Genomic DNA, 27,777 nt, shown 5'->3' with positions numbered 1-27,777 from the left:
TTATTGGCATTATAACATTTTCTACAAGTTAAATTCTATCCGTACAGAGTTTAAACAATCATAATCAAAGACAAATACAGACAGCTAGCTAGGACACCTACTGAATTTCGAAGTCACGAGCTTTTCTTATGTTATTTGTGACATTCTCCATTGCATCTAATATTTTACATTAGATATATGACTTTGCGCATGTTTTTCAGAATCTGATCATTTGTATTCAAAGAAGTGAAAATTACTTTTTTAAGTGCCCTAGTTTCACTCCTCACTCATTCCACATTCGGTCTGTTGAAGCCATCGGTCCATAGATCAGCCACAGCACTAAAAATTCTTTCCATACCAACAGTAGACACTGGAATTAAAGTAGAATTTTGAGCCAGTTTTACATATTTGAGGCAGCAGGCTTTTCGTTGAAAAACATTTCCATGTATCGAGAAATGTTGCCCTCTCAAGGCAGTGGGACAAGATACCAAAGTCCTCATAGAGAGGATTTGGAGGGACTTTTCTTTTTCCCTCCATGGAGAAGGATTTGAACTATTTACTAGAAAGGTGGGGGGAGGGGCTTTATTATTAGTCACACGCAAGTGCCATGTGCACGCTCTTGGAGTATGATTAGGGAATTTCCAAAGCAGCACTCTTCAGGTCTGACCAAGCTATCTGGCTTTGACCCCATGATTCACGAGTCCTGTTTATCCCTTGTGGGAGGCTCTTGGCATCATGAAAGTTACGTGAAATCAATATGCAAGTATGGATTTTCACCTTGTAATTTTCGTTCACTTTACGGATGTGGTTATAGCCCCTTTCTCAATCCCAATGTTGTCTATTTTTTTGCCTTATTTATAGAGGTTTTTTACCTGTTGTATTGATATTTTATAAAAATTAGTTCTTGAGTTTAGTTATCATTTCTGTATGTTTGGTATTTAGTTTTTCAACATAACAATGTCCAATCTTATCTATTAATCCATTTCTTACTGCCCTCTCATTCTTCTAGCCTCTTGAGTTGAATGTTTAGTTTATTTATATTCTCAGTTGTTTAATTATAAAAGAGTTTAAACCCACAGTTTTGGCCCAACCACATAGTTTAACATACAAGTGTTCTTATCATTCGTGGTTTGTGAATAGTTTATAGCCTTAGCTTTTTCCCCTTTTCCCCAAGAATCATTTAAGTGCTCACAGTTTTCCACGAAGTTGGATTTTTAAGTCATCATTGTGAGTTTTGCTGTTCTTTTGTTCACTGAGCATTCAGGCAGTGCATCCTCTGAGTCAGGACCCACAGCAGATGCAGGGGACAGTGGGGCGCGTGCAGCCAGCTGGCTGCGCCTTCTGGGGGGTCAGTAGCTGAGTGGGGCCCAGATGCAACCACACAGTTGGTCCCACCACTGTGAGCACCGTGCAAGGGCACCGCTGGGCGCCCCAAGGCTTCCGAGCCTCCCCGCAGGTGCACTTGCCTGTTGCAGTGAGGAGCCTGTCCTCACTCGGATTTGCCCAACCTCTCCTCCTGGACTTGAATGCTTTTAGTACCTGTTTGACTCAGGCAGGCAGAAAACCTGTTTTCTTGGGTATATAATATTTCTACAAGGTTTCTTCCTGAAACTTCCTGTAAACTCTAAATTATAAAGGACCCTCAATTCTTACGAGGTTTTTAGTTTATGGCTGCACTTGTAATAAACCTTTAAAATGTGTAGCTGTTTTTTTCTTGAATAAACACTGTATTTAAAAATTGAATCTCAAAAGAATTTGCAGCATGATACACACACATGAATTTTAAAAATCACTAAGTGCTGAAAGGCTTAGTGCAACAGCACTCACTCGTCTCTCCAGGCCCCGTTTATCCCCAGAGGCCGCCACTGACCTTCAAGTGAAGGAGCTGCCTCTGCCAGGAGTTTCTGCCGCTCGCCCGCCAATGTGCTCGGGCTGAAATTTCCTGGTCTGTTTACTTTAGGCAGTATTTGGTGACTCCTTTGTATGATAGATGTTGTTTAGTTTTCCCCAGTTTCCTTCATTTTTCAAATGCATTCATGTTACTGCAGTTCTGTCACTTGTTAGGTGAGTGTTTCGTGGTTTAATTATTAGGGATGTGTAAATATGGTTTTCTGTAGTCAGGTAGTAAACCATCAATGACATGTCCTTTATTGAATACTTTTTTGTTTCCCTGGAATTTCTAATTCCCTTTTAAAAAGTTCTTTATCTGCCCTTCCCATTCTAAATGGTAGTTTTGCTGGATAGAGTAATCTAGGTTGTAGGTCCTTGCTTTTCATCACTTGGAATACTTCTTGCCAGTCCCTTCTTGCCTGCAAAGTTTCTTCTGAGAGATCAGCTGATAGCCTTATGGGAACTCCTTTGTAGGTGACTCTCTGCTGTTCTCTTGCTGCTTTTAAGACTGTCTTTGTCTTTAACCTTTGACGTTTTAATTATGATGTGTCTTGGTGTGGGCCTCTCTAGGTCTAACTTGTTGGGGACTCTCTCCCAGAAAAGATAAAGCTAAAGGATCATCACCAAGCCATTATTACAAGAGATGTTAAAGGGACTTATTTAAGAAGAAAAAGAAGATCAAAACTATGAACATTAAAATGACAACGAATTCACAACTATTAACAACTGGATCTAAAACACAAAAACAAGCTAAGCAAACAACCAGAACAAGAACAGAATCATAGGTATGGAGATAATTTGGAGGGTTATCAGCAGGGAGGGGTAGAGAGAGAATGGGAGAAATGGTGCAGGGATTAAAAAGCATAATTGGTAGGAACAAAATGGGCAGGGGGAGGTTAAGAACAGTATAGGAAAGGGAGAAGCCAAAGAACTTACTTGCATATTTATGGACAGGAACTAAGGAGGGAACTAAGGACAGGACTAAGGACAAGAACTAAGGTGGGTACCAGCAGAGGGGGACAAAAGGGGAAAATTGAGACAACTGTAACAGCATAATCAATAAAATATACTTAAAAAAAGAAAATAAAGAGTGCTGATAAAACAAAAAAAATTCTCACTCTAGCTACCTTCTATCTACAAGCACAGGCACCCACACACACAGCGGACTCGGACAACACCAGTTTGAATTGTGTAGCTTGACTTCTACACTGATTTTTAAAAATTGACCCACACAGTTTAATTGACCTGTGACATTCAAACCTGCCTTGTTCAAGCATCAACTGTATGTGTGTGTGTGTGTGTGTGTGTGTGTGTACACACACAAATAATGTTTTATATATTATACACTATATTATTTCATAATATATATTTTAATATTATGTTTTAAATATTGTATAATGTTTTATTAGATTTTATATATAAGCCCTTAAGTTATTTATTTTTATATTATATGTATAATAAATAGATCTCTAATATAATAAATACATGCCAACAAGTGCGTGGTCCTATCAGGTTTTCTGTGACTCCTTCTCGTTCTCTGCACGTGTCTCTTCTGGGACGTGGACCAGGTGTTCCCAAGGCCTGCTGTTCAGCTGCCATCTCAGAATCTCCCCTTGCTGCTCCTGGATTGGGCCCTCTGTTTCTCGTGTCCTGTGTTTCCCTGCATGTGGTTTAGTCCTTTATTTTACTAGAGGAAGTTCTTAAGTAGCATTCAAATACCTGATTGGGAAATAGATGTTCTGAGTTTTTATGTCATCTGTCATCCTCTGCAAATGTGATGCGACCCTGAATTTCATTTGTGGGCACAGAGTGGAGCAGATGAGTGAGGTTAACCAGATCCAGGAATGAGTGTGTGCGTTCGGGTAGGGCAGGGGGTTTGGTAGGGAGTAGGTCTTTAAAGGCAAGGTTCACACAGGCTGGTGTGAACTGGAAGACCTTGGTTTTCAATTTAGGAAGCATGCAAATGTGACTGCCTGTGGCTGTCCCACTCTGCCAAGGAACCCCAGTTACTGATTTGAGGTCTAGTCTACAGAGTGATTTTCAGGGACGTCTCCAAGGGCTCTAACCTCGTAGTGACCTGCCTGGTCGTGTCTATGTCAGGACACAGGTGATGTGGTACCACGCTCAGAGGCACTTGACAAGCTAGGCAGATAGGCCGAATGTGGAAGGGGACACAGGCAATTTCCCACCTGGGTCCACAGAGCCAGCGGTGTGAGCATTGGGCACCAGCACTGGTCAGCTGCAGAAAGCGTGAGGACCACGCAGGGATTTGTGTGGCTGCTGGATGAACATGGGTGGTTGCCAAAGAAGTCAGTGCAGTTCTACGTTGCGTTAATAAAGAGATGACCTCCCAGTCAGGGATGCGAGGGGCCTGCTGAACTTTACAATAGGGCAGTTCATAACTAGAGTATCTCATTCTGATCCAGGTATATGTTGTTCATGTAGTGAATTTCTCGTCCTTAAATGTATGTTCTTTTCAAATGACTTTCTCTATTTGGCTTTCCTTGTCACTTCCCCCACCCATAGTTTACTTATTGTCTGTCTGGGTTCTTGGTCTCTATTTACTTACCATGTTGCTGTAATAGGCATCTCTGTCCTCTGTGAACTGAGTTCCCCAGGGATACTCAGACCAGCAATCGTGGATCTGAAATAGAGGCAAGTCTTAGCTCCATTTGTGTCACGGGGCTGTGTAAGGATCGGATGAGCTGTTACATTGTGGGGCTTTACAAATAGCACATGGGGGATGGTGTTATTTCCTGTTCATTTGTTAATGTGATGAGTAACAGCCTCAAATTAGTAAGCCAGTTAAGCAGCGTTGTCCCTAGCATCTGTGTAGCATCCCCACCCTGGTATGTCCTGAATTTCTCAGTCAGAAAAAAAAGCTTGCTATTTACTTTCTAACTTCTTCAGCACTAGGACCTTCCTTTTAGCTTATTCTTTCCCCTCTCCTCCTCTAAGTCTTTAAACTGTCATGGCTCCGCTGGGCTGTCACACAGCTGAGTCCTCTGTGGCTCCAGAGTCTGAGGATCCAGGAGTTGGGCAGGGCATGCCCATGGCCCTGATGCAGGCTCCCTGATGCAGACATGGCCTGAGTCTGGGATGTGCAGACCCAGGTCTTGGGAACCGCACTGCATCTGTACTCAAGTTACCTAACGGGGTTGCTTCAGCACAAAAGGCCCGCTTCCCCTGGGGCTGGACTTCCCCTGGTACGGTTCCACTGCTCTCTGCTGTGTGACGAGGGCCGTTGGACACTCGCCGACCTCAGTCTGACGAACGTGGCAGCTCTGCTGGTCCAGGTCCTTGCTCAGACCATTGGGGTCTGATCACCAAGCTCGACCGAAGATGCTCCAGGGCTAAGGTCTCGCTCCATTTATACTCCTGGGCCCAGCCATTGATCTAAAGTCCCAGAGGCACCAGGTCCTGGAAGCTCACCTTGGGGGAGCCAGGTGCTGTGCCAAAGCCACTCCTCTCTGTGTGACCCTCCCCCAAATGCTCTTGTTAAGCCTCTTCTCCCAACATTGATGCCTCTCCTCAAATCCATGTTATTCAAGGAGACTTACTGCCATTTCCTGGCCCTGGGCCTTGACCTGGGACATGCAGGATGACCATGACATTCAGGCTTCTATTCCTTCCTTCCAAAAAGCCTCCTATGCACACAGAACCCTCCTCTACGTACCAGAAATATCAGTCATGTCTGGGCTGTGGGTGCCTGCTCCTCCTGTATTTTCTTAACTAAGTCATCACTTATATGACTGTATATGGATTAAAAGCTTGGCTTCTTCTTTAATTTTATTTTTCAAAAAGATTTTATTATTTATTTTTAGAGAGAGGGGAAGGGAAGGAGAAAGAGAGGGAAAGTAACAACAAGAGGCTGGTTGCCTCTTGTGTACCCCCTACTGGGGACCTGGCCCACAACCCACACATGTGCCCTGACAGGGAATCAAACCAGTGATCCTCTGATTCTCAGGCCAGCACTCAATCCACTGAGTCACACCAGCCAGGGCAAGCTTGGCTTCTTTTGTTAAATTGCCATATCCAGGAGTCTGGAGGGGGCAGCCTAGCCTGGAGAGGCAGCCTGGCCGTGTGCACAGCGCACACAGGTGAGTCCTGTGAGGTTTCCTGGGGCCTTCGGCAGCAGCAGAGACGTTGAGGAGCAAGCACAGTGTAGCTGTGGACTCAGGTACGGAGGCTGGGGTAGCTGCGACACCTCAGTGTGCTTTACTCTCTGAGCTCCTTGCTGTTGTGGCGGTTTCCACGTCCTGGAGGCAGGTGCTCTGCAGGGGATTCTGGTGTCAGTTAGAACAGTGGACCAGGTAGCTTCAAAGGATGACTTCCAAGGGCGAGATTCTATGAAAAGTGGCACACCGAGGCCAACTTCCCATCTCCACACGAAACCTGTCCTTCAGCTCTTCTGTTGTGCTTAGGGTTTGGCTCGCCACAGGCACACCATCCAGATGTTTCCCTTTAGTCTTCACCCACAGTTGTCCTTCTCGTTAGCTTCTTCTGGTTCATTTCTCTTCTTCCTCATCATACCCTATGTGTTCTTCTCACCCTAGCTTTTGAATCGAAAAGACAAGACCACCTTTGAGAAACTGGACTACCTGATGTCTAAAGAAGACAATTACAAGCGGACTCGGGAGTACATCCGAAGCCTGAAGATGGTTCCCAGTATTCCCTATCTAGGTAGGAGTTTGAATCGACTTACTGTTTATTTTTTAAGAAAGCTGTTCAGTGCCCAATATGATGTTTTTATAGTTTCTAGTTGAGAAATTCCCAGGAAGCAGCATGGGCCAAGGATAAAGAGGTGATTAACTGGCTGGATCCTTGGGTTGAAACAGGCTATTGCTACTTCCCAAGGACAGGAGCCTTGACGAGGGCCTGGAAACAGGTGACGTTCTGCTTCCCACACGAGGACCCTGTGAACCCCAGGTCTCCCAGCCTGCAGCCCGGAAGGGTCACAGACTCTCACCTGTTTATCCACAGCCTCCCAAACTGAGGGAGCTCAGGCCCGAACCCCTCTGTTCTGGTTCTCTGGGCATTGTCAACAAATTTTAGAAGATTTGTACCAACAAAATTATAATAACGGTTATTGATTCTTCTGATTAGAAAATAATACACACTTACTATAAAGAATTAGGAAGTGAGTAAAGTTAATGTGATTTATTATCCCACCTATAGACAATCCTATTTTGCTTCATGTCTTTTCATTCATTTGGGTGCGTTTAAAATATATATGTTTATTCTATTGTGAGCGTTTAGTGGTATCACCTACATTTCTGCACTATGACTCAGTCCCGTCGCACGTGAATCTGCTCTCTAATATTGACATTTAAATTGTTTCTGTATTTTGCTGTTAAAATTTTGCTGTGAACATCCTTACTGCAGAAACTTCCTGCACACAGTTACGATTATTACCATAAAATAAGTTCCTAGAATTGCTATTACTGGGTCAAAATGGAAGCAAAACGTTATGCCTTTTCATGCATATTTTTAAAATGCTCTCCAGAGAGGTGGTAACAGCTTATACTTTTATTGGAAGGGGATGAAATTACCTGTATTTCCCACTTGCACAAATACTTTGGATTTTCATGTGTTTTTTTCTTTTCCTTTCTCTTTTTTACATCTTTGCCAATTTGCTAGGTGAAAAATGCTTCTTATAGTTTGGGTTTCAGGGTTGTGCTAATTTTATGAAAAATATTTCTATCTTTTTATGATCTAAAATAGTATTCATGGCGAGGGAAATCAAGGTATAGAAGCGGCCTCCAGTATTTTCAGGGGTGTGGCACAAACTGTTGAGATCGATTTTTGACAACTTTCAACTTTCTTCCATGAGCATTGTTTATTTAGATTTTCTAATTCTCTTAAAACCAATTTAAAAATCTATTTTTTGGTAGAAAATCTATTTTTAATAGAAAATTGTCCGTTCAATTCAAGTTTTTAAAATTATTAGCATGAAAATTTTTCTCATTTAATTTTTTTGACCATAGAGTTTTATGATATCCTCATAAAATTTAAACTATGTATGGTTATATTTGCTTTGTATTCCTAATAGTCTGCATTTTTCCTTTCTCTCTCTTTAATTTGCTTTGCCAGAGGTATGTCAGTTGGCCTTTCTAGAGGATTGGACTTTGTATTTGTTCATCAGTCACATTGTCCTCCTGCTTTCTAGCTCACTGCGTTCCACGAGCCTAGCACATGCTTTTCCCTCCACCCTTTAGCAGCTCTGAGGCTGGGATGCACCTTTCAGTTCATGGTAACAAAGCCTTGTGACATTACTTAATTGGCAGCAGTTTTCTTAGTGATGCATAAAATAATAGTGTTTTTGTAATAGATGGCATCCTAAATTTGATGAAATTTCCACTTTTGTCTTATAATTCACTTCTCCTGCTTCCCTTAAATCGCTTTGTGTTTTTCTGTTAATTACTCAGTTGAATTATTGGTTCATTTATATATATATTATTTTTGCACTTTAGTTTGGAAAGCAGTGGGTATACATTTTCTTATAATCGCTCGTTTTGCTACATCCTACATATTTTAATGTATAACGTTCTGACTGATATTCTTTCATTGTTCTGTAATTATGGTTTCCCTTTTACTTTCATCCAAGTATTAGTTAAGATGGTGGTTTTTAAATTTCCAAGGGCGTGGTCTTTTTCACGTGGCCTTACTGAGATGTAATTCATATACTATCCATGTAGAGTGCACAGTTCAATGGTTTTCAGTATTTTCATAGAGTTGTGCAGCCATCCGCACAAGTTCGGCCATTTTTACACCCCAAAGAGAAGCCTCATATCCATTTGCAGTCACCCCTTCTTTTTCAGTCACCCCACTCTTCACTCACCCATCCTCAGCCTTGGCAACCACTCGTCTATTTGCTGTCTCCATAGGTTTGCTGATTCTGCACATTTCATGAAAACTGAATCTATAGCATGTGGTCTTTTATGACTGGCTTTATTCCTTTCACATCATCCTGTTTTAAATGTCCATCCATGTTGGACCATGACCAGTACTTGGTTCCTTCTGATTGCCAGGCCGTGTCCATTGCCCAGACACACCGCGTGCTGTTCATCTGTCCGCCCCTTGTTTGGTGGGCACCTGGGGGTTCCGTGTTTTGGCTGTTGCACACAACACTGCTGTGAGCAGCTTCGGTCTTTAAAAACAGTCTTTTCTCTCACTTTTTTACGTTCGCCTAGAATATGTAACATATATGCTTTCTGGGTTTTTAAAAGTGTTTGAGATTTGTCTTGCGGGTTAGTATAAGGTCACGTGCTGTTCATGTTTCCTGGGTGCTGGAAACAAAAGGTGTAACTTGTCGAATTACTCCCGTAATTATTAAATTGTAATATTCAAGTTACTAAATTTTGACAATGTGGTCTAAGGACAGGAACATAGGCTGGAATCTCCTTGCCCTGTATCATTTAGTATATAGAAGTTTATAAAATCATCAATTTGTTTCAAAATGTCCCCTACAGAATGATCTTGATTATATTTCTTATTTTCCTTTACTTCTTTGAAATGTGTAAGTCTGTAAAATGTTTTGTTTTTCCTTTATATTCATGTTATAAATCTTTGACTGTGTTTTGGGTTTTAATATTTTAAAGTGATTTGTATTGTGGGTGATCCTTGAAAACAGAGTTTAGCTGGACCCGATGTGAGAGACCTGCCTTACAGTAGGGGAGTGAAAGTCTCTCATTTGTGCAGTCTGAAGTCATGTTACTGGGTCAAACACCATCCTGTGCATTCTTTTCTCATGTCTTCTCACCCTTTTCCCGCCTCACCTATGGCTGGCGGTAAACTGCAATGTCTTTCTCTTTGGTGGCTGGCAGAGCCCCTTCTCAGATCCACGGAGCAAAGGTGTGTTGGTGTACACGGCTCCCAAGCCCATTCCCACTTCGCCAGAGCCTAATCAGTTGAGGGCTGAGGTTGATGGTATTAGGGTAAGGCAAGCTAATGCAGTCTGCTGGTTCCGTCAGCAGGTGCTCCAGGATTGGGAAGGACGGCCTCTTCTCTCTCATAAAATGATCGCAAGAGCTGCCATGGACTGTCTGCTTTCTCTGTGCCTGGCACTTGGGTAGGCATTTTAATGCATTATTGCGGTGAATGCTCAGGTACTGAGAGGTTGCCTGAGGTCACATAACTGGAAAGTAGCAGAGCCAGGATCGGCCCAGATGGTCTGGCTTTAAGCCCCAAGTTTTTGACTCTGCCCTCTCCTGACTCCCCACCTCTAGTGTCCAGGTCATTGCTCCCCTGCCCCTCCCTTGCAGTTGCCACCTATACGCCTTTTGCCATTCAGGGCTCGTAGCTGGCCTCCATCAGGCAGGGTATAAAGTGGGAAGAACTGTGATACTCTCTATTCTTGGATCACAAGGCGGTGCTGTCTTGGATGCCCAAGGGCATTCGTCCATGGGTCTCAGCCAAGGGCAGACTGGGCCAGTACCATCTCCCTGTTCTGACTCATGTCCCTTGTCATCTGACTCAGCAGATGCACCTCAGGTCCCTCAACTACAGTTAAGTCCTGTGCTCAGGCCACTGGAAGCTCCCGTTAGATCTGCAGTGGACAGGAAGCCTGTGCAGGCCCTGAGGCCCCTTGCCACTGAGTCTTGGGTTGGATTCAGCCCCTTGTCCTTGATCACCTCGTCTCAGCTGCCTCTTCCTGGCAGGAGAGACTCTGTGCAGGCCTGGTTCTCCTGCAAGGCCCTCTTACTTCTGCCTCCCAGCCAGCCCAGCTTAACTGTCCTCTTGTACCCCCAGGCCAGTGGCACTACCCTTCTCACACCCACAGCAGAACGGCTCCTGACACAGACAGGCATGGTAACTGCCATCCCGTCACTAAAGGAGTGGAGCCATCCACCCCGAGGGCAGCCAGGGCCCTCCCTGCACGTCTGATGGCCGAGGACAGACGCTGCCGCCATCCAGGCTGCGGTTTCCGTCCTGCGGCTCCTCTGGAAAACCCCACCTGTCCCAGGGACAGATTTGTTTATCGAAAGAGGAACTGTCACATAATTCCTGGGGAGTGCAAGATAGGGAAAAAGTGTCTGAAACCACTTCTCCCCTGGCGAAGTCCTCGCTGCAGGATGTTCCCTGGGGGATAGGGAGTTATTCCTCGGAGCGACTTGAGGTGGGTCCCTGGTGCTTCCAGCTGCTTTGTCAGTGCCACTGCCTGAGGGAGTCGTGGATGGCCGGCTACTGGGCGGTCGTCTGCCTGCGGGGGCAGGCGTGGGCTTGGCTCGGTGGTGATTCTTCTAGGCTTGTGTGTACCGCCCTCTGCTAACAGCACTCTCCACAGGTGTGCCTCTTGGTGTTTCCAGGTCCTTCCAGAGCAGATTCTGTGCATTGGAAGTTTTGTATGCCTATACCAAATATTGAAATACAATTTAAAAAGTAGAGGGGAGAACTACGTTTTAAACATGAGACTCTTTGTATCAGAACCTTCTTTTCAGTTACTTCAAAAATGGTGATGGAAAGATGGTCATGTTGGTTATTTGCAGCTTATTTTTATCTGGTGGCAGCTTTTAAATGTCTAATTCACATTGAAATGATGAGAAAAGCAGGCAAAGAGCCAGGAAGAACGGCTGCCCCATTTGTTTCTAAAGAGCTTGATTGACTTAGAGAGTGTTCGGTTTTCACTGCCTATAATTTCCTCCAGGAAATAGCTAAATAAAATTAGGAATGTAATGGATTTTAAAAGGTTTAGAGCTGATTCTAAAAGTAACTGTAGGCAGTGTGGAAAATTGTGACCTGTCAAGGAACAAAATTCAGCATTCTGACAGTTCTGAATGGTAAGAGAACATTTAGACATTCTTGGTAAATTTACTCCAACTTCCAATATGTGAAATACATTTCTAGAACCCAAGCTATTTCTTCAAATAAGCAAGCCCCTCCTTTTAAAGATGAACTCTGAAGTTCAGAATAAAGGCAAGTCATTTCTGAGTATAAAATGAACAGACCCACACCGTTGGGTTTCTGAGAGGACTTTAATGAAGAAGTGTCACTGGTCACAGGCGCTTTCACATGGTGCCTGAAAGCCTGAGGGACTGCAGGGTGAGTGAGGGGCTCCCCTGAGCCTGAGGGTGGCAGGCCCTCTGCAAGGTGGCAGTGTCACAGCTGGTCATCCTCCAGCAACGGACCCCCAGACACCACCTTTGCTCCGCTGGAGCTCACATCCCAGGTCCGATCACAGGCAGTGAGCAAGAAACCAGAAGTGAGCTGAGCACTGTGAAGGGAAAGGCAAAGGAGTCAACAAAGGGAGACCTTTGTTGGGGGCCAGGGCAGGCATTCTGGAGGGAAGCCCTAAAGGGGAATACGCAGGGTGAAGGGTGAGAGGTCAGCATGCCAGACAAAGACAGCAGCTTATGCAAGAACCATGGAGTGGGGGAAAGCATGTTTGCTGGAAAAACTGGCAGGAGAGTACAGAGTGAGGGGGAGTGTCGTGGGAAGCAGCTGGAAGGGAAGGGAGGGGTGAGATCGCCTGGGGCCTAGACGCTCAGAGAGGGGAGCTCAGGCTCTGACCCCCTGCCCTCCCCACCCCCGCCCAGAGCAGTTGGGAACCACGGAGCAAGGACATGACCAGACTGGATCTGCACTCAAACAAGTCACTTTGCCTGTGGTGAATGGCTTTGAGGCGGTCAGGCTGGAGGCGGGAAGACCAGGTGGGGGACCATGCAGAGGCCTGTGGTATATCACTGCATTTCAGAAATGGCTAGTGGGAGGAGGAAATCCCTTCAAAAATGGTTCATTTGAGAGCAAAGCCTTGGAAAGACATAAAACAGCTGTCAGCGAGCAGGTCCCTCATACCTGATGGAGACACAGGGCGTTGGCATGTACTCGGGCTTGGAGAATCGGTGTGTGCACTTGAGTGGCAGGCCCCCTGAAAGCGTGGAGGAAGGGCAAGCACAGGTGCGCTTGATCTGCCTGCAGAAGGCCAGAGGGGTTGGGCTGGCGGATGCCGCCAGCACTTCGGCCTTCCAGAACGTGGATCCAAGTGGCTGTTGCCCCCTTGGTGGGGGCTGCAAGTACTTAAGACCAAGTCTAATGGCTCCCAAGTCAGCGTTAACACGATATTATCCAGCTGTCCCCAAGTTTGCCAGCATTAAGGATAATCCTTTCCTTTAATACCCAACTAAAAAAATTCCATTCCATATGCAGTAAATCCAGCCTTCCCCCCCCCCCACCAGTTCCCCACTCCTCGTGCTTCCAAGGATCCCAAGGAATACTCATTTGTTCCACAGGTCCATCCTGGTTGCTGCATGGTGCCTCCACCAGCCACCTGGCTCCAAACCTCTGGTCCCTCCCTCCAGTCATCCCCTGCTTCTCTTAACCAGTCTTTCCAGCTGGACCCATGTGGAGCCAGGCTCCTCCTGCCTTTCTTAGCTGGGGAAGCACAGCCCTAGGATGGATAAGGGGATGTTGGTGCCACGAAGAAAAGCCGCAGGCTGCACTCCGCAATGCCCGCTCTGGAGTCCGTGGGCCTTGCCCTTTCTTCTCTTTGCCCTATGGCCACAGGCTGAGGGGCTGACCCCTGGCCTTCCCTCCCCTAGCCCAGGAGAGCCTTTGGTCAAGTTCCCCCTTCTTCCGGACGAGGCATCCTCCCTCCCCGGGCCCAGCAAGCAGGGAAGCTGCCCTCTGACTCATCTCAGTCCTCACCCACCCCCACCCCAAAGGAAGGGAGCCTTTCCCCTTATTCTGTAGAGTGGTCCGCTGTATATTTTCTTACATTTTTCCCTTCTAGAAGGGAACTTTGCCTTTACTTTTGCAGTCTCAGGATTTGTTACCTTAAAATTTACATCTCTCTGTCTCGTTTCTGAGACTGGGATTTACATCTCTCTGTCTCGTTTCTGAGACTGGGATTTCACAGTCGTGCTCAATGTTTTTTTAAAAAGCCAGTGGATATTACTAAAGTTCTCATTTTGTGGATTAAAAAAAAAACAAAACATGACTTGACTTATGACTTGTCCGATGTCATATGCCAGGCGGAGACCAAGTCGAACTTGGGATCTCAGGCTCTGGCTGGGGGCCTGCCCGGCCGTAACCCGCGCATCCTTCATTGACTGTCTCCGTCTCCATGGAGAGAAACCATGTGGGAGGAAAACACAGTGGGGAGGGGTTCGTTTCCTGCGTGCTTCGCTGCCCAGAGCTGCGTGCGTCCTCCCTTCTGGGGCACAAGGAAGACTTGCAGTCAGCTTTCCTCTGGGTCAGGAAGCTTCCTCTGACCCCCCAAAAGGAGGTCAGAGTATAAGCCCGTTTTGTGCAGAGAAAGTGTGTTTTCCTGGAAGGGATCTGTGTACCGTGAGGGTGACTGCTTGCTTTGACCCTTTAGCGTTTGGATTTCTAACTAGAAGCTAAGCATAGTAACAATGATGGCGACAACTCAGGTTTCCTCCTGCACCACGTGACAGCGGAGCACTGCTCTCCTGGTCTCATTGAATCCTCCCAACACCCCTTCTCTGAGGCAGACACTGTTCTTTTAACTCATTTCCCAGCTGCAGAAGCTACCAAAGCTTGTGCTCACACCCAGGTCTGACCCCAGTTTCCAGCCACTAACCTCAGGCTGTGCTGGATGTTCCCTCCAGCAGGTCTTTCCCCTCCGGGGAAACCAGGAAGGGAGGCAGAGAAGAGGACTGTCTCTAGGGCGCTCCTGTGTGGAACAGGGGACTGAGGAGGGAGACCAGGGGCCCTGGCAGGGTCAAGTAGCCCTAAAGAAGAAAAGGGCCTGGCGGAGGAAGACTAGTGAGCTTCTCCATCCTCTTGACTAACCTGGGGTCATTGGGACATTTCCTTGCACTGCTGCAGAGAGGGAGAGTTAAGGCAATGCCCTGAAAATCTGAAAGATTTTTTGTGGTAGGTAGCTTGTAAGGGGGCCCTTGATGGTCCCTGACCCAGTGCTCATGTCCTTCCCTTGAGTGTGGGCAGAACATACTGACTTGCTTCCAACAAATAAAATGACAGAAGTAATGGGACGTGACTTTTGAGATTGGGTTATAAAAAGACTGTGCCTTCTTTGTTGGATGCTTGCTCTCTCTCGGATCCCACAACCTGGGGGAATCCAGCTGCCAAGCACTTGGCAGTCCTGTGAAGAGACCCATGTGGCCAGGGATGGAGACCTGCCCACAACCCCGTGAGTGAGCTTAGAAGCAGACCATACCTAAGTGGAGCCTTCGGATGAGGCGGCAGGCCCCACCCAACGGCTTGACCACATCACTTGAGACACCTCGACCAGAGACGTCTAGCTAAGATGCATGCGAATACCTGACCCACAGAAGCTACAAAATAATCAGTGTTTATTGTCGGAAGCCGCTCAAGTTGGGGGTGATCTGTGACAACATTGGGTAGGTAGTACATGCATGATCGGCATCGCTGCCTGCATTTATTACTCTGTTGCCCCAGCTGCACTGGGGGAAAATCAGGTGTAAAACTTGATACATGAAAGACCATAAGGCTGACCTCTAGGCCAGCAGGAAACGCTACATCCCCTGAGGCACTGATTTCATGGGCAGGAGACCCTGCAGGACAGAGGTGTGGTTGCACTCTGAGAGGTGACGAATTCTTGCCACTCCCTGAGGAAGAGAGGTGCCTGAGAAGGGCCTGAGAGTCACCCTCTGCAAGGCCGCAGTTCCCTGTCAAGTGCGTGTTGGCCTGCAGGGGGTGTCACGCCCAGACCTGCAGGGGTCCGAGAAACAAGGCCTCCCAGAAAGTCTGTGCTCGGGAGTGGGCTCAGCACCCACTCATTCTCTCAAAAGCTTATTAAGTTAGAAAGGTAATGCTCTTTGTTGCAAAACTCATTCCCACTAAAAAGTCTGTGACGTGAAAAGCGAAAATCCACTTCTTGCTCTCCCGGTGCTCAGAGGCAGCCACTGCTGTGGGTGGGCGAGTGTTTTCTGGACCTCTTAATCTGCTTGTGTGCATGTCCGTGTGCAGGGGTGTGAGAGTAGTAATACTGTGCTCTTTAACCCAAATGGGGACATTTTATAGGACCCGTTTTGCACCTTTTTGTACAACACAGTGTCATCAACAGTGGCACCAAATACAGAACTTCATTCTTGCCCACGGCACAGACACGCGGGGACCCGTTGGGCAGTGCCCGGATGCGTGCTCAGTTGCTCAGCCATGCCCCAGCTGGTGATGGGTGGGCTGCTGCTCCTTGCCTCGGGGGCGGACTGTGCGCGGGGAATGTCTGTGCACATGGACCCTTACTCGCCTGTCAGAGTGCTTCTGAAACCTTGAACTCGGGGAGTGGGACTGCCGGGGCTGCTGCCGAGTGCCCTCACTGCCGGGGTCGCAGTGACATGTCCAGCCGCATGGTGGGAACGTGCCTGCGTGTCACACTGGCACCAGCACTAGGCACTACCAACCGTTGTTTTTACGATAAAATGATAGGTGGAAGAGGACGTCTTTTAACACACATTTCTCTGCCCACCACTCCTTTGTGCTCTTGGAAGGGAAGCTGCTTTTTCCCTCCAAACACGTTTCCTGGGCCCTTCTGGGGTTAGGCAGCCAGGCCTTCAGGCCTCCCACCCAGCTGCTCAGCTGCCCTCCACTCTCACTCCTGCATCCAGAATCTCTGTCCCTAATCCCTCTCCCTGCACCTGGCACAGCCCCGCCCCGTCCTGATCAATGAGGAAAGGCCGCCTGGCCGTTGGTCCCAGCTGAGAGGAGGCTGGCAGAATTTCATTTCCTGCGCACACTTGTCTGGGGCTTGGTCAGCATTCTGGGCTCTGGGGAGGCTAAGTGCTTCTAATTTTCTCTTTAATTTGAGATGATTAGGGCGTTGGCTTCTGTCATCACAGAACCTCAGAAGGGAATTCTAGTTCCATCCCCTCTACGCTAGCCTTCCTTCCAGGCTTGGGGCCACTCCTAGCTCTGCTAATGGGCAGGGAAAATGTGGCCTGTCCACCCTTGCTCAAGGAGCTCTCTTCTTCTTCTTTTTAAGATTTTATTTATTTATTTTTAGAGAGAAGGGAACAGAGGGAGAAAGAGAGGGAGAGAAACACTGATCAGTTGCCTCTTACACACCCCCAACCAGGGGCCTGGCCTGCAACCCACGCATGTGCCCTGACTGGGAATTGAACTGGCAACCTTTTGGTTCACAGGATGCTACCCAACCCACTGAACCACACCAGTCAGGGCAAGGAGTTCTCTTCTATCATGAGATGCCCCTCAGCTTCAGGAGGGTACATGTGCTAAAGGAGGGGCAGAGGGAGCACGCCCTGACCAGCCCATGGAGTCAAATGTAGCATGACCATGGACTGGCGGGTGGTGGGACGGCTGGTTGGTCTGCACACCCTTGAAGAGCTCAGTGTGTAAGGGCTTTGGGAAGGCTGCGCAGGTTGGAGGGGTTATCTCTGGGATTATTTTCACGTGTGGGCTGAGCTGGCCCAGGGTGCTCCAGGAGAGACGGGACAGTTGAATGTCTTGGTGGTGGTTGGTATTAAGGCATTGTGTCCACAAGTGGTAGACACCAGGCTGGAGCTGGCTCAGGCCTGACTCTGGAACCTGAGAGATAAGCGAGCCCCTGGGCCTAAAAGCATGGAGATGGCAGGCGGGGGTCCTATCACATCAGGGACCCAGTTACCAGAGCCTGTGGGCCAGAATGTGGACCAGGTAGAGTTGGTGCACCAGATGGAACTGGTGCACGAGGTGACAGCCGGACCAGCCACAAGAGGGACATTCTGAGTGCCAAAGGGTGGGGCTGGGTCTGTAGGCTGTACTGTAAGTGGCTCTCTTGTCCAATGAGAGGAAGAGAGAAAGGCAGGGCCTGAGAGCTTTGGTCCTGGCAAAGGGTTGGGAGCCCAAGAAGCTGTGAAATACTCTCCATCATTGCCCTCTATTATTCTGTGCCCGGCCCACTGCTCCGAAATTGGGCACATAGCCCTGAACTGGCTTTCTGACCTCTGGGGACTGCTGTCCACCCTGCTGCTTCTACACGGCCAGGCTGGCCAGCCACCTCCCATACCCACTCCTTTGGGCAGGAGGCTCCACACTGCCATGATTCGTAGGCATCTTGGAGCCGGTCAGGGGCGACGGGAGAGCCTTAGCCATTCAGTACCATGCTCGTGGGGAGAGATCTAATGCCGCGGGGGCAGGAGTTCAAATCCTGAGTGTGCCAGACCTCATGTTCTCGGTCAGGTCGCTTACACCTCTGAGCCTCTATTTCCGTTGTGTGGAGAGGAGGGTAAGTACAGGCCCCACCTCCCAGGCTTGTTGTGAGAGTTCAAGGAGACACCTGTGGTGTGCCTCGGTGGTAGATGGTGTGAGCATCATCCAGAGCAAAGTGCTGCCAGGAAGACCACCGCAGTGGAGATCGTCGAGACTCACCCACAGAGAGTGTTAGGAAACTCAGCGTACCCAGGAAGGGCAGGAGGAGCCCCATCTGGGCACAGCCAGCCGTTGTTTAGTGACCCAGCGGGGTCCGGAAGGGCTGGATATGCTCTCTGTTGAGGGCCAGGGTCAGCAGTGGAAGGGCCGGGGGTAGGGCGCAGCCTGCCCAGGAGTGGGACGGAATTCATTTAGCTGGCAAAGTATGGTCCCTGGAGAAGTTAGGGACCAGCGAGAGCTGGAGTATAGTCTAGACACTCTTTGGAAATAGACCCAAGCTGTGACCCCCTCCTTTTCTGGGAACCTGGGAACTCCCCAACCTTCCCCACAGCATTGAACTCCAGCAGCCGTGTTCATTCCTCCCACCTGCTCGGTGCTGAGGCAGAGCAGGTAGGACTGAGGAGGACACCGCCCTGAGAGGCCGGTCGGGTCCTCTGGCCCGGAGTTGGTGTGGGAAAGGAGAGGTGCTGCTCAGTGTGTGCCGGCACTCAGAGCCGGAGGGCGGGCGCGTGAGCTCAGGAACTCCGTGCTGGGGAAAGCGGATGGACGCGCAGTGGGAGACAGAAAGAGGCCCTGCGCGCAAGGAAGAGGAAAGGGGAAGGGAGAGAAGAAGAGAGCTGTGGCCTTGCTTCTCGAAGGCCTTCCAGACAGCGTCTGGTTCCCAGCCGTGGGGAGGCCCAGCTGCGTCCCTGCTCATGGACTCTGGGAGACACCTCGTGTCCTTGCGTAACCAGCTTATTAAATGAGCTGGACTCAGTTAGGTGTAGGAGGAAACCAACTTTCCAGCCTACTCGTTTTCTTCCCAGTCGATGCTGAAAACCTAGCAGGCCCCTTCAGCTGCCTGCTGTTAGGCAGGACAAAGCCCAGGCGTTGCGTCCTGTACCCGCAGAGGGCACGACCAGACAGTCACACCCTAATGGCCACGTCGTCCCAAACAGCCCAGTGTCATAATCGGAAGACTGGGCTCCTGCAGCCGGACCAGGCTCGGGGGCCTGGGCTGGGGGTGGGCACTGGGCATCGTCTTCACTGGATCCTGTTGTCCTGCTTCCCCCACTGGCCAGCCTAGTGATGTGGCGCTTGGGTTGAGGGAGAAGTGAGGGGCAAGGGGTCATCTTCTGTGGCCAGCTGGGTTGTTGTCCAGAACTCGTGCCCCTGCTGTCTTTTCTCCCTTTTTCCTGCTGTTGCTTCAGACTTTCCCTTCTGGGCACCGCTGACTCAGCTGCCCTGAGAGGGTGAGGCTTCTTTTCCAGCTGACCACTTATGACTCCCTGATTGGCTGCTGGCCTCCCACACCTTCCAGGCTGCCCTCTGGTTCCTAGGAGAGCCGAGTCCTTGCCTCCCTGCCCCCACCAGTGGGCTTGCTGTTTGCTGCCAGTGAGGCCAGCTCTCGTGGCTCCCCGCCTGAGGCCTGAGACTTGTGGTGGGTCAGACAGTAGTGCTTGTGCTTGCCCACGCCAGACTCTTGGAGTGGTCCCTTGAAGTTCCTCTCTTGATTGAGAGTGAGGGGGCACACCACCCTCCCTGTGGTGGGGGGGACAACTCATTCCCCCACCCCAGGACATTTTCTCTGCACTTCCTTCACAGGCTGCTGGTAGGCCGGGTGCGGATGCCATGGGACCAGTCTGGGGTCACCACCTGTGGGGATGGTTTGGCACCTGCTCCAGCCTGGGGATATGAGTCTCGGGAGGCTGGATAAAAGCGAGGCAGAAGGAGAGACAAGTGTTCACACTGAGGCAGAGAAGGGGGCTGGAGTGCAGGGACAGGTGGACCTTGGTGAGCACGGGACAGAAGTCCTTACTTTTGACCTGAGCAATTGAGTAGATGGCGCCGTTTGGGGGAATGGGACCAGACCTGGAGGAAGGTGTTCTAGGTGCTGATCGTACTGCCTACGAGGCGTCTCCAGGATGTCCAGGCCACGTGGCAATGTAAGGGGGTGGAGCTCCACGGGACCATAGTCTGAGATACTGTCTTGGGACTTAGGGGGTGTCAGTGGGAACCAAAGATAGGGAGAGTGTGATTTAAATGATTCTGGTGTTTGTCCCTGGTGCTGAATCTCTTCTTGGTTTCACTGAAAGAGGCTCTGATATAGGGGGTCCCAGGAAGGCATTTTAAAACATTAACACGCAGCGTAGATACTTCCAAATACCACTGATGGCTTTTATTGCAGATTTGTGCCATTACAAGGATAATCGGGAATATATTAAAAATGAACCCTCCCTTTTATATACACAAAACACGCTACATGGTACACTTTGTGAGAATGCTGAGGTAATAGGCACACACCTGACACAGACAGTTCCAGACATTCCAACATCTCACACACCCCGACCCACTCGCCCCCCCAGGAGGTGATCCCTGGACTCATCTCGGCTCCCTGCTTGATGACCGCTCCGGCAGTGCCGAGTCTGACATTTCATAGCCAGCAGGGCTTGGAAGGCTACCTTGCTGTAACGCAACAGACGAGGGGCCGGTGGCCCCGGTTATTCAGTAACTCACGAGAAGTGCCCAGCTCTCATTTTTGTGGCACCTGCATCCTCCGGGGAAGTGTCGTTTGGGGATGAGATGTGGACTCTAGTTGGCCTGAGAGCACAGGACCTTTGGTCTGTAGCCAGCCGGGGGTCCCAGTGGTCAGATGATGGCTTCTCTTCGATTGAATGTCTCTGGGCAAGGTAGGTTATTATTTCTGTGAAGGTTAAAATGACGTGTAGGCTAATGTGTGAATGGGAAATACAAAACTGCAAATAACATTATCTGTGCAGCTGGTGGTTAGCTTTGGGCCTGGCCTGGCCTTTCCTGGCCAGGAGGCTGGAGCCCAGACTGTCCTCCCACTGAGAGGCTAAGGAATCGTGAAAGGACCGTGCGACCACAAAAGCAGGGAGAAGGCAGGAATGGAGGAGAGACGAGCAGAAAGGTCCCTGGAAGTAGAGTGGGCGGCCAGGGACTCAAACTCACAAGGCACTTAGGGGGCGGTGTTGACCAGATGAGTAAGCGATGGGTGGACGGGCAGGGGGGACAGTGAGAGTCCTGAGAATGGGGGGAGTATAGAGATGGAGATGGAGGGGGATTTTGAAATCTGACCAGGTGCCCAAAGGGGTCCTTAAGTGAGGAAGCTGGAAACCCGTGTGTGAGAGAGAGTGGCCTTCCTGGAGGAATTCAGCACGTGGACGCCAAGGGTCGATCTCGGAAGGACAGAGCTCTGCAGTCTGTGACCCGCTCTGAGCCTCAAGTCGCACGACCTGATGAAATGCTGTTCTCCTGAGGGCAGTGCTGTTTGTAAGAGCTCGGATATACGTGTGTTTAGGTATAGAAGGCAAACCTATATATGTATCTAGATATATTATGTGTGCCATATATCTAAATGCATATATATGTAGTATACACATAAGTGTGCAAGGTTGGCTCATACACGTGTATATTATGAAGGTATTTTGAAGTTGTGTTTTTATCGTAGGGACTTAATTAACTTAAAGAAGGACTGGTCTGCAGTCCTGTCTGGAAACCCGAGGGGCTGTCTTGTGTGAGGACCACTATGGGAACAGAGAACACTGTCCCATCCAGTTCCATTATTTGCCTCAGTGACTTGGGAAAACAGAATCCAGCACCTGGGCCTCCTGGGCCTCCTGGTCCTCCAAGCCCCCCCCAACCCCCCCAGCCCCTGGAGTGTCACGGAGTCGCTTTTTGCTCTGGGGCCAGCGTGTCAGGGCAGGCTCCTGGCGAAGGCCACCAGAGGTCAGGAGGGGGGCTGGCTTAGTGGAAGGTGTTGGGATTGGGCCGGATCATCATCACCACTTTCTTGAGTGAGTAGGAGCCTCCTCGGAACTCAGCCCAGTAGACGCCATCCTGGTAGCGGCTCCGGTAGTGGCCTCCGCGGTACCAGACCCCATTGAGGTTGGAGTGGGCGCAGGCGTTATACCACCAGCCTCCCTTCTGGTAGTGGGCACAGTTTCCTGCAGGAGAGAGGGGATGAGAAGGTGTTAGGGAGGAGGTGGCTTTACCCATATCCACTGCTTGCGTGGGGACTTCAGCAGGACCCTCCCTGGGAGGAGGGCCTTTGGAGCACGAACGCTTGAGAGGTGGACCGAGCTTCAGACCTGCCCAGACCTGTCTGTTGAGGCTCGGCCTTTTGACGAACGAGCTGTGTGATCTTGGGCAAATGACTTAACCTCACCGAGCCATCAAATTCTCATTGTAAAATGAGGGTAAATTGCATAATAATATGCATAATGCCTCCCGCACAGGACTGCTGTGGGAATTGAACAAAGGCACATATTACGCACTTAGCTCAGGGCCTGGTGCCAAGGAAGCGCTGGGGAGGACGGCACAGTGCGGGTTTGACCAGAAAATGACAGTGACCTGCGGTGGGCCGGGCAGAAGGCAAAAGGGTTTTTCCTGGGAATTTTTTTTAAGAGCTGAAACTGTTGGATCAGGAGTCTTTATAGAATGACAAAGGAAGTGTTTAAGAGAAAATTCTCCTTCCTCCCCAGCCAACATTCCAGCCAAATATTTTTTAATTTCATAAAAGAAAGATATTTTGATGAAACTTTTGGCACTATCCTATCAGTCCGGGTTTTTCTGCCAAGGACGAGCCGCACGGCACAGCAGCAAAAGCCTGGGCGAGGTGCAGGCAGCGCGCAGGGCACAGCCCCCACAGAGGACGGCGGCGGGGGCCACGCTGCTTGGGCTGCTGAGCTAAAAGAAGGGGTCCCCAGTTTCCCCACCAGGCTCAGGAAGCAGGCAGCCACTCAGGGAAAGGGCTGCCCCAGTCAAGCTTGTAGGCTGGGGGCCAGAAGGGACTGGTGGCCCTGCTCCGGCCGAGGCCTCGGGATGAGGGAGGAGGGAGCAGGCCGACTGAGGCAGAAAGCTGAGGGGAGACTCAGCCCCAGGCCCCGCAGAGCCCCGCAGAGCCCCGCAGCCCAGGTTTCCCCAGCCTGTTCCTCGGGTTCCTCTGAGCCACGGCTCAAGGCCACAAGGAGCAAGTGGCAATGTTGGGTTTGAAGAACAGGGAGAGCCCCGGTCAAAGAGCTGGCCTCCTGTCTGCCAGCAGAGGCCCCTACTCAGCTTGTGCCACATGTCTGCAGGGACCAGGAGCTCAGCCCCTCACTGTCCACTGACTATACTTCTCATGGGCCTGGCGGTAGCTCCTAAAACAATCTTCTCCCTGCTCCTCGTTGCCACACATGGAGGCTAAGTCCCAGACAGACTACGCAGGATGCCCAAGGGCACGTGACTGGTAGGGAGTGGGGCCAGCATTGTATTCCAGGGCATGTGGCCCAGCGTCTATCCATGGGGGTGTGTAGCCCAGACACTTGGTGCCTCGGGCAGAGAGGTGAGGTGAGTGCACCCAGATTGGCCATCAGAGGTGTAACTTGTACGACTTTTCCTTTTCCCTTTCTGTAAATGTCACTCTGACCCAGCTTCGCAAAGGGGATCTGTGGGCAGTGGGCAGAGGAGAGGACCTTTGGGGGCAGCGAGCAGGTCACACAGCTGGGCCCTGGGCTTCTCTAGTTTCCACCTGGATTTGATTGCATTGGTCCTACCTGTGTAGACATCGTGGTCCCTGTCCAGGGTGGTGAACTGCTTGCCATTGTGCCAAGTAAAGGAGTCACCAGCGTTGCCATGGTAGCGCCCCAGCCGTAGCTTGTAATACTCGCTCTCAGGCTCCAGGCGGAAGCTGGCATATTCTGCAAAGACCTTGCGGCCAGACCAGTCCTCCATGGTCACCAGCAGTTTGTAGTTGCCTTGGTTCGTCAGCCAGTAAATGTTCTCCAGGCCCAGCCAGTACTCGCCGTCAATGTTCCCAAACCCTTGCTGGGGAAGACGCCGGAGCGTGTTAGTGGGAGTGTGCAGGGCCCTCGCCAGCAGAGCCTGGCCACCCGACACTCGGCCCTGGACAGCGCGGCCCAGAAGCAGGTAGCACCTAAGGCCAGATGGTACCTGGTAGGCACCCGGTAAGCTGTGCTGCTCTGTCTGCAGTACCACCGCGTTGCTTGGAGGAGGGAAGCGGAGGTACGGCCGGGTGCTAGCAGTCTTTCCTACCAGGAGGATGAGTGTTCAGCCCCCTGGAGATGGGATCCCAGAGAATGAGCTCTGCAATTAGGACCCACAGGCCCCTGTGACAGACCCTTAGAAGCCTCTGGACTTGGCCTTTCTGGGTTGTGCGTGAAAATGTCTTTCCCCAAGGACACCCCAGCTGGGAGGAAGCTGCACCCCACACCCAGGCTCAAGCGAGGGGCCACCGCGTACCACCATTTCTAAATCCCCACCCTGTCTGCCGGGCATGGTGGCGTGGACTGCAGACTCTTGTCTCACAGGAGTCGTGAGTGGCAGGCAGGGAAGGAGCTGGTGGGCTGGCAGAATTGCCCCTGTCAGTGTCCTTCTTGCCACAGAAGTGTGCGGTTTGGGGTGGCACAGGCCTTGGCAGGTCCGCACGCACCTTCCCTCTGAGTGGCCCTTTCCCTGGTCAGTCAGGCTTTCCGGGAGGGCCAGTGTTTTTGTGAGTGGCACAGAGAGGCCTGTGGTCCTCACCTTGTATGTCTCCCAGTTCCTAAAGAAGTTGACAGAGCCATCGAGGCGCCTCTGGATGACAGTCCAGCCCCCGGGGTCATGTCGCTGGTCACACCACACCTGCATGAGCCGGTTGGTGTTCTCTGGCTTCACCAGGTAGATAGAGCTGGTATCATGGCCGTCCTCCAGGGCCTGCAGGCAGTCTCTCCACGGGCCTGGAACATAGACAGTATATGTTACAGCCTTCCCTGTTACCCATCACCAGAGCCCTGAGTCACACACACACACACACACACACACACACACACACACACCCGCCATGTACCCTCAGCAGCCACAGCCTCGGGGCAGTCATCTCCTTTATCCACAGGTTCACTTTCAGTGCCCACAGTCAACCATGGTCTGAAAATATTAAATGGAAAATTCTAGAAATAATTCATAAACTTTAACTTGCATGCCATTTTGAACAGCGTGTTGAAAGCTCACACCTTCCCATGCTCTCCCGCCTGACACGTGAATCACCCCGTCTGTTGGACCCACACCGTGCACCCTCCCCGCCCGTCAGTCACCAAGTAGCTGTCTCGGCGATCAGGTTAGCAGTCAGAGTGTCACAGTGCTTGTGGTTACTCTACTCAAACACGGCTCCGAAGTGCACGATTAGTGTGCTAGCAATTTGGAGGCGCCGGCGAGAAGCTGCAAAGTGCTTCCCTGAAGTGAAAAGGTGAACGTTACCGACTTATTAAGGAAAGGGAAAAAAATGTCTGCTGAGGTTGCTAAGATCCATGACAAGAACGAATATTCTCTGTGAAACTGTAAAAGAAAAAGAAATCTGTGCTACTTTGCTGAGAAAGAGAGCACATTCATGCAACTTACAGTATGTTGTTTGGGTTGTTTTAGTTTTCCTTACTGTTAATCTCTTACTGTGTCGAATTAATAAGTTAAACTTTATCATTGGTGTGTATGTATGTATGTATGAGAAAAACATATATACGGTCTGTCCAGAAGATATCCAACCATGTAATATGAAAAACAGAGACATTTATTGAAGAAGATACAAGGACTATTATACATAGGACAGCGACCCCTCAGTCCCCTTCAAAGCAGGCACATTGGGACCTCACACAGTTCTCCCAATTGCCATCAGCTGCCCCATCATATTTTCTTGAATCTCATCAATGGTCTGAAATCTCTTCCGTTTCAAAGGTGATTTTAGTTTTGGGAAAAGCCAGAAGTCATAGAGCACCAAACATGGGCTGTAGGGGTACTGAGTCACCGGGGTGATTTGATGTTTCACCAAAAAACTGCACGAGATGTGATGCATGAGCAGGCGCATTGTCGTGATGAAGCTGCCAGTCACCAGTTGCCCATAGCTGCAGACTCCTGAATCATCCAAGTAGTGTCCTCAGAGGGATGTTCAAGCTTGATGCAGAATTTGACGCAAATTTGTTGCTCTACTTGCTCAGTCATTTTGAATATGACAGCCACACAATATGCACGCTCACTCAACAGTGTCTACTGCCCCCACTAACTATGTACAGTGAAGTTGTCATTGTTCACGCATGTGCTTTCCAGTCCACTCTCTTTGGTTGCCAGGCTCTATCGATGTTGTGCTAACCATTCTCATATTAACAATGGCTGGACTTTTTCTGTCCACTGGACTTCTACTGGACAGACCTCATATATGGTTTGGTACTCTCTGTGATTTCAGACACCCTCTGGGGACCTTGGAATGTATCCCCCAAGGATAAGGGGAATGTGATATAAAGACAGGAGTTCAAGGGTAGGGGTCAGGATGCCTGGACTCCAGGCCCACTTCCCCCACCCCCACTCCCTCACAGTGTGATTTGGGCAAGCTTCCTTACCTCTCCGAGCCCTCGGTTTCCCCAGTTTCTAGAAGGGAGAGCATCCTTATCTCATCTGAGATGCTAAGGATTACTGAGATAATCTGTGTGGAGCTCCTGGAGTGATTTTTCTTTTAAAGTTGGATATGTTGGCAAAGAGACGTGTGCCCACTGAAATGCAGCAGCATCATCAGCCCTGCTCGGGCTCCGGCGGCCTCGTCCCTCCAGGGAGACACGCGCATGGCTCTTGCTGAGCACCCTGGGCCGAGGCTGGCCGCCGGCACTCACTCTGGCTCCACACCTGCCTTCTCACTGACGGTGCTCGGGGATGATTGCTGCCGTTTTTAGTAAATGGACTGGTGTGTAGTCACAGGGGCCCACCCAGTGCCCAAATTTGGCCACATGGCCAGCGATTTCAGGATGCTTCTGGGGCTTAGACACTGGCCTCAAAACGTCTTTGGGGAAACCAAGTTCTTCTCCTGCTTCATCTGTGTATTTTCCAAGCAGAGCTCACTTGGGGCCAAATGCTCGTCGTTACCACGTTCCGAGGTGGTCGTTCCATAGGCAGGTCTCTGAACTTAAAGGGCGGTGCCCACAATGCACCCCAGGCAATGCCTCTCTTCTGACTCTGAGACCAGATGCATTCTGGGACTTTGTGGGACTTCACTGGGCTTGAGCGGTCCTGTCTGAAGGTCTCCCCGTCCCCCACTCCACCTCCCCTGGCGGTTTCCTGTGTTTGGTCGTCAGTGCCATCAGCCAGGAGGTACAAACTTGAGTTGCCAACGTGCAACTATGCCTGGTTCTTCTTCAGTTATCTGAAGAACATTGGAAAGGTTTTTTAGGACCTAGCCATTGAACTGAATATTTATTTTATTAACTTTATATTTTAAAATAAATAAAATCATGACACTTTGCTTCTGCTTCTCTTCAAAATATTCCCCAAACCGAGATGCTTAAGATCAAAAGTGCTCGGAAAATTCCATCTCGTTCTTTCTATTAATGTGTGTGTTTACTCAACAAGTATTTATTGAGTCCCAGGCCTGGCAGGTACTGCGCTGGCAGCCGGAGCCCAGGGCAGTGTGGGGCTGCTCTCGTGTCCAGCGAGGGAGGAGCCCACCTCGCCCGCCTTCTCTCCACCTCCGTTCCTGGGGAGTCTTGTCCTTCCTGCCCTGTGCGCACGGGAGGAGTGGGGGCGTGGGCAGGAGGCGTGGGCAGGAGTGACTCCTGCCGCGGGCGTGCTCAGCTTCACCTG

General features: G+C 49.9%; 2 protein-coding genes across 9 annotated transcripts in view; one reads left to right on the top strand and one right to left on the bottom strand.

Annotated features, from left to right (window-relative positions):
- The window catches only part of RALGPS1 (Ral GEF with PH domain and SH3 binding motif 1), a 233,640-nt gene that overhangs the window by 96,448 nt on the left and 109,415 nt on the right, over window positions 1-27,777 (top strand). For all 8 annotated transcript variants that reach the window (XM_037158690.2, XM_037158892.2, XM_037159020.2 and 5 more), the window contains one exon: window positions 6,426-6,552. In XM_037158690.2, coding sequence (XP_037014585.1) covers window positions 6,426-6,552 — 127 coding nt within the window. The remainder of the gene's footprint in view (window positions 1-6,425; window positions 6,553-27,777) is intronic.
- The window catches only part of ANGPTL2 (angiopoietin like 2), a 34,140-nt gene continuing 26,676 nt past the window's right edge, over window positions 20,314-27,777 (bottom strand). The window contains exons 3-5 of the mRNA XM_037159207.2: window positions 24,706-24,899; window positions 23,718-23,988; window positions 20,314-22,127 (exon numbers count right to left, since the gene is read on the bottom strand). Coding sequence (XP_037015102.1) covers window positions 21,928-22,127; window positions 23,718-23,988; window positions 24,706-24,899 — 665 coding nt within the window. The 3' untranslated portion in view covers window positions 20,314-21,927. The remainder of the gene's footprint in view (window positions 22,128-23,717; window positions 23,989-24,705; window positions 24,900-27,777) is intronic.

Source organism: Artibeus jamaicensis, unplaced genomic scaffold (assembly GCF_021234435.1).
Source record: "Artibeus jamaicensis isolate MK-2021 breed Jamaican fruit bat unplaced genomic scaffold, CSHL_Jam_final contig_471, whole genome shotgun sequence".
Classification (NCBI taxonomy): Eukaryota; Metazoa; Chordata; class Mammalia; order Chiroptera; family Phyllostomidae; genus Artibeus; species Artibeus jamaicensis.
Note: the sequence above shows the minus strand (reverse complement) of the source record. Positions and strands in the feature narration are given on the sequence as shown.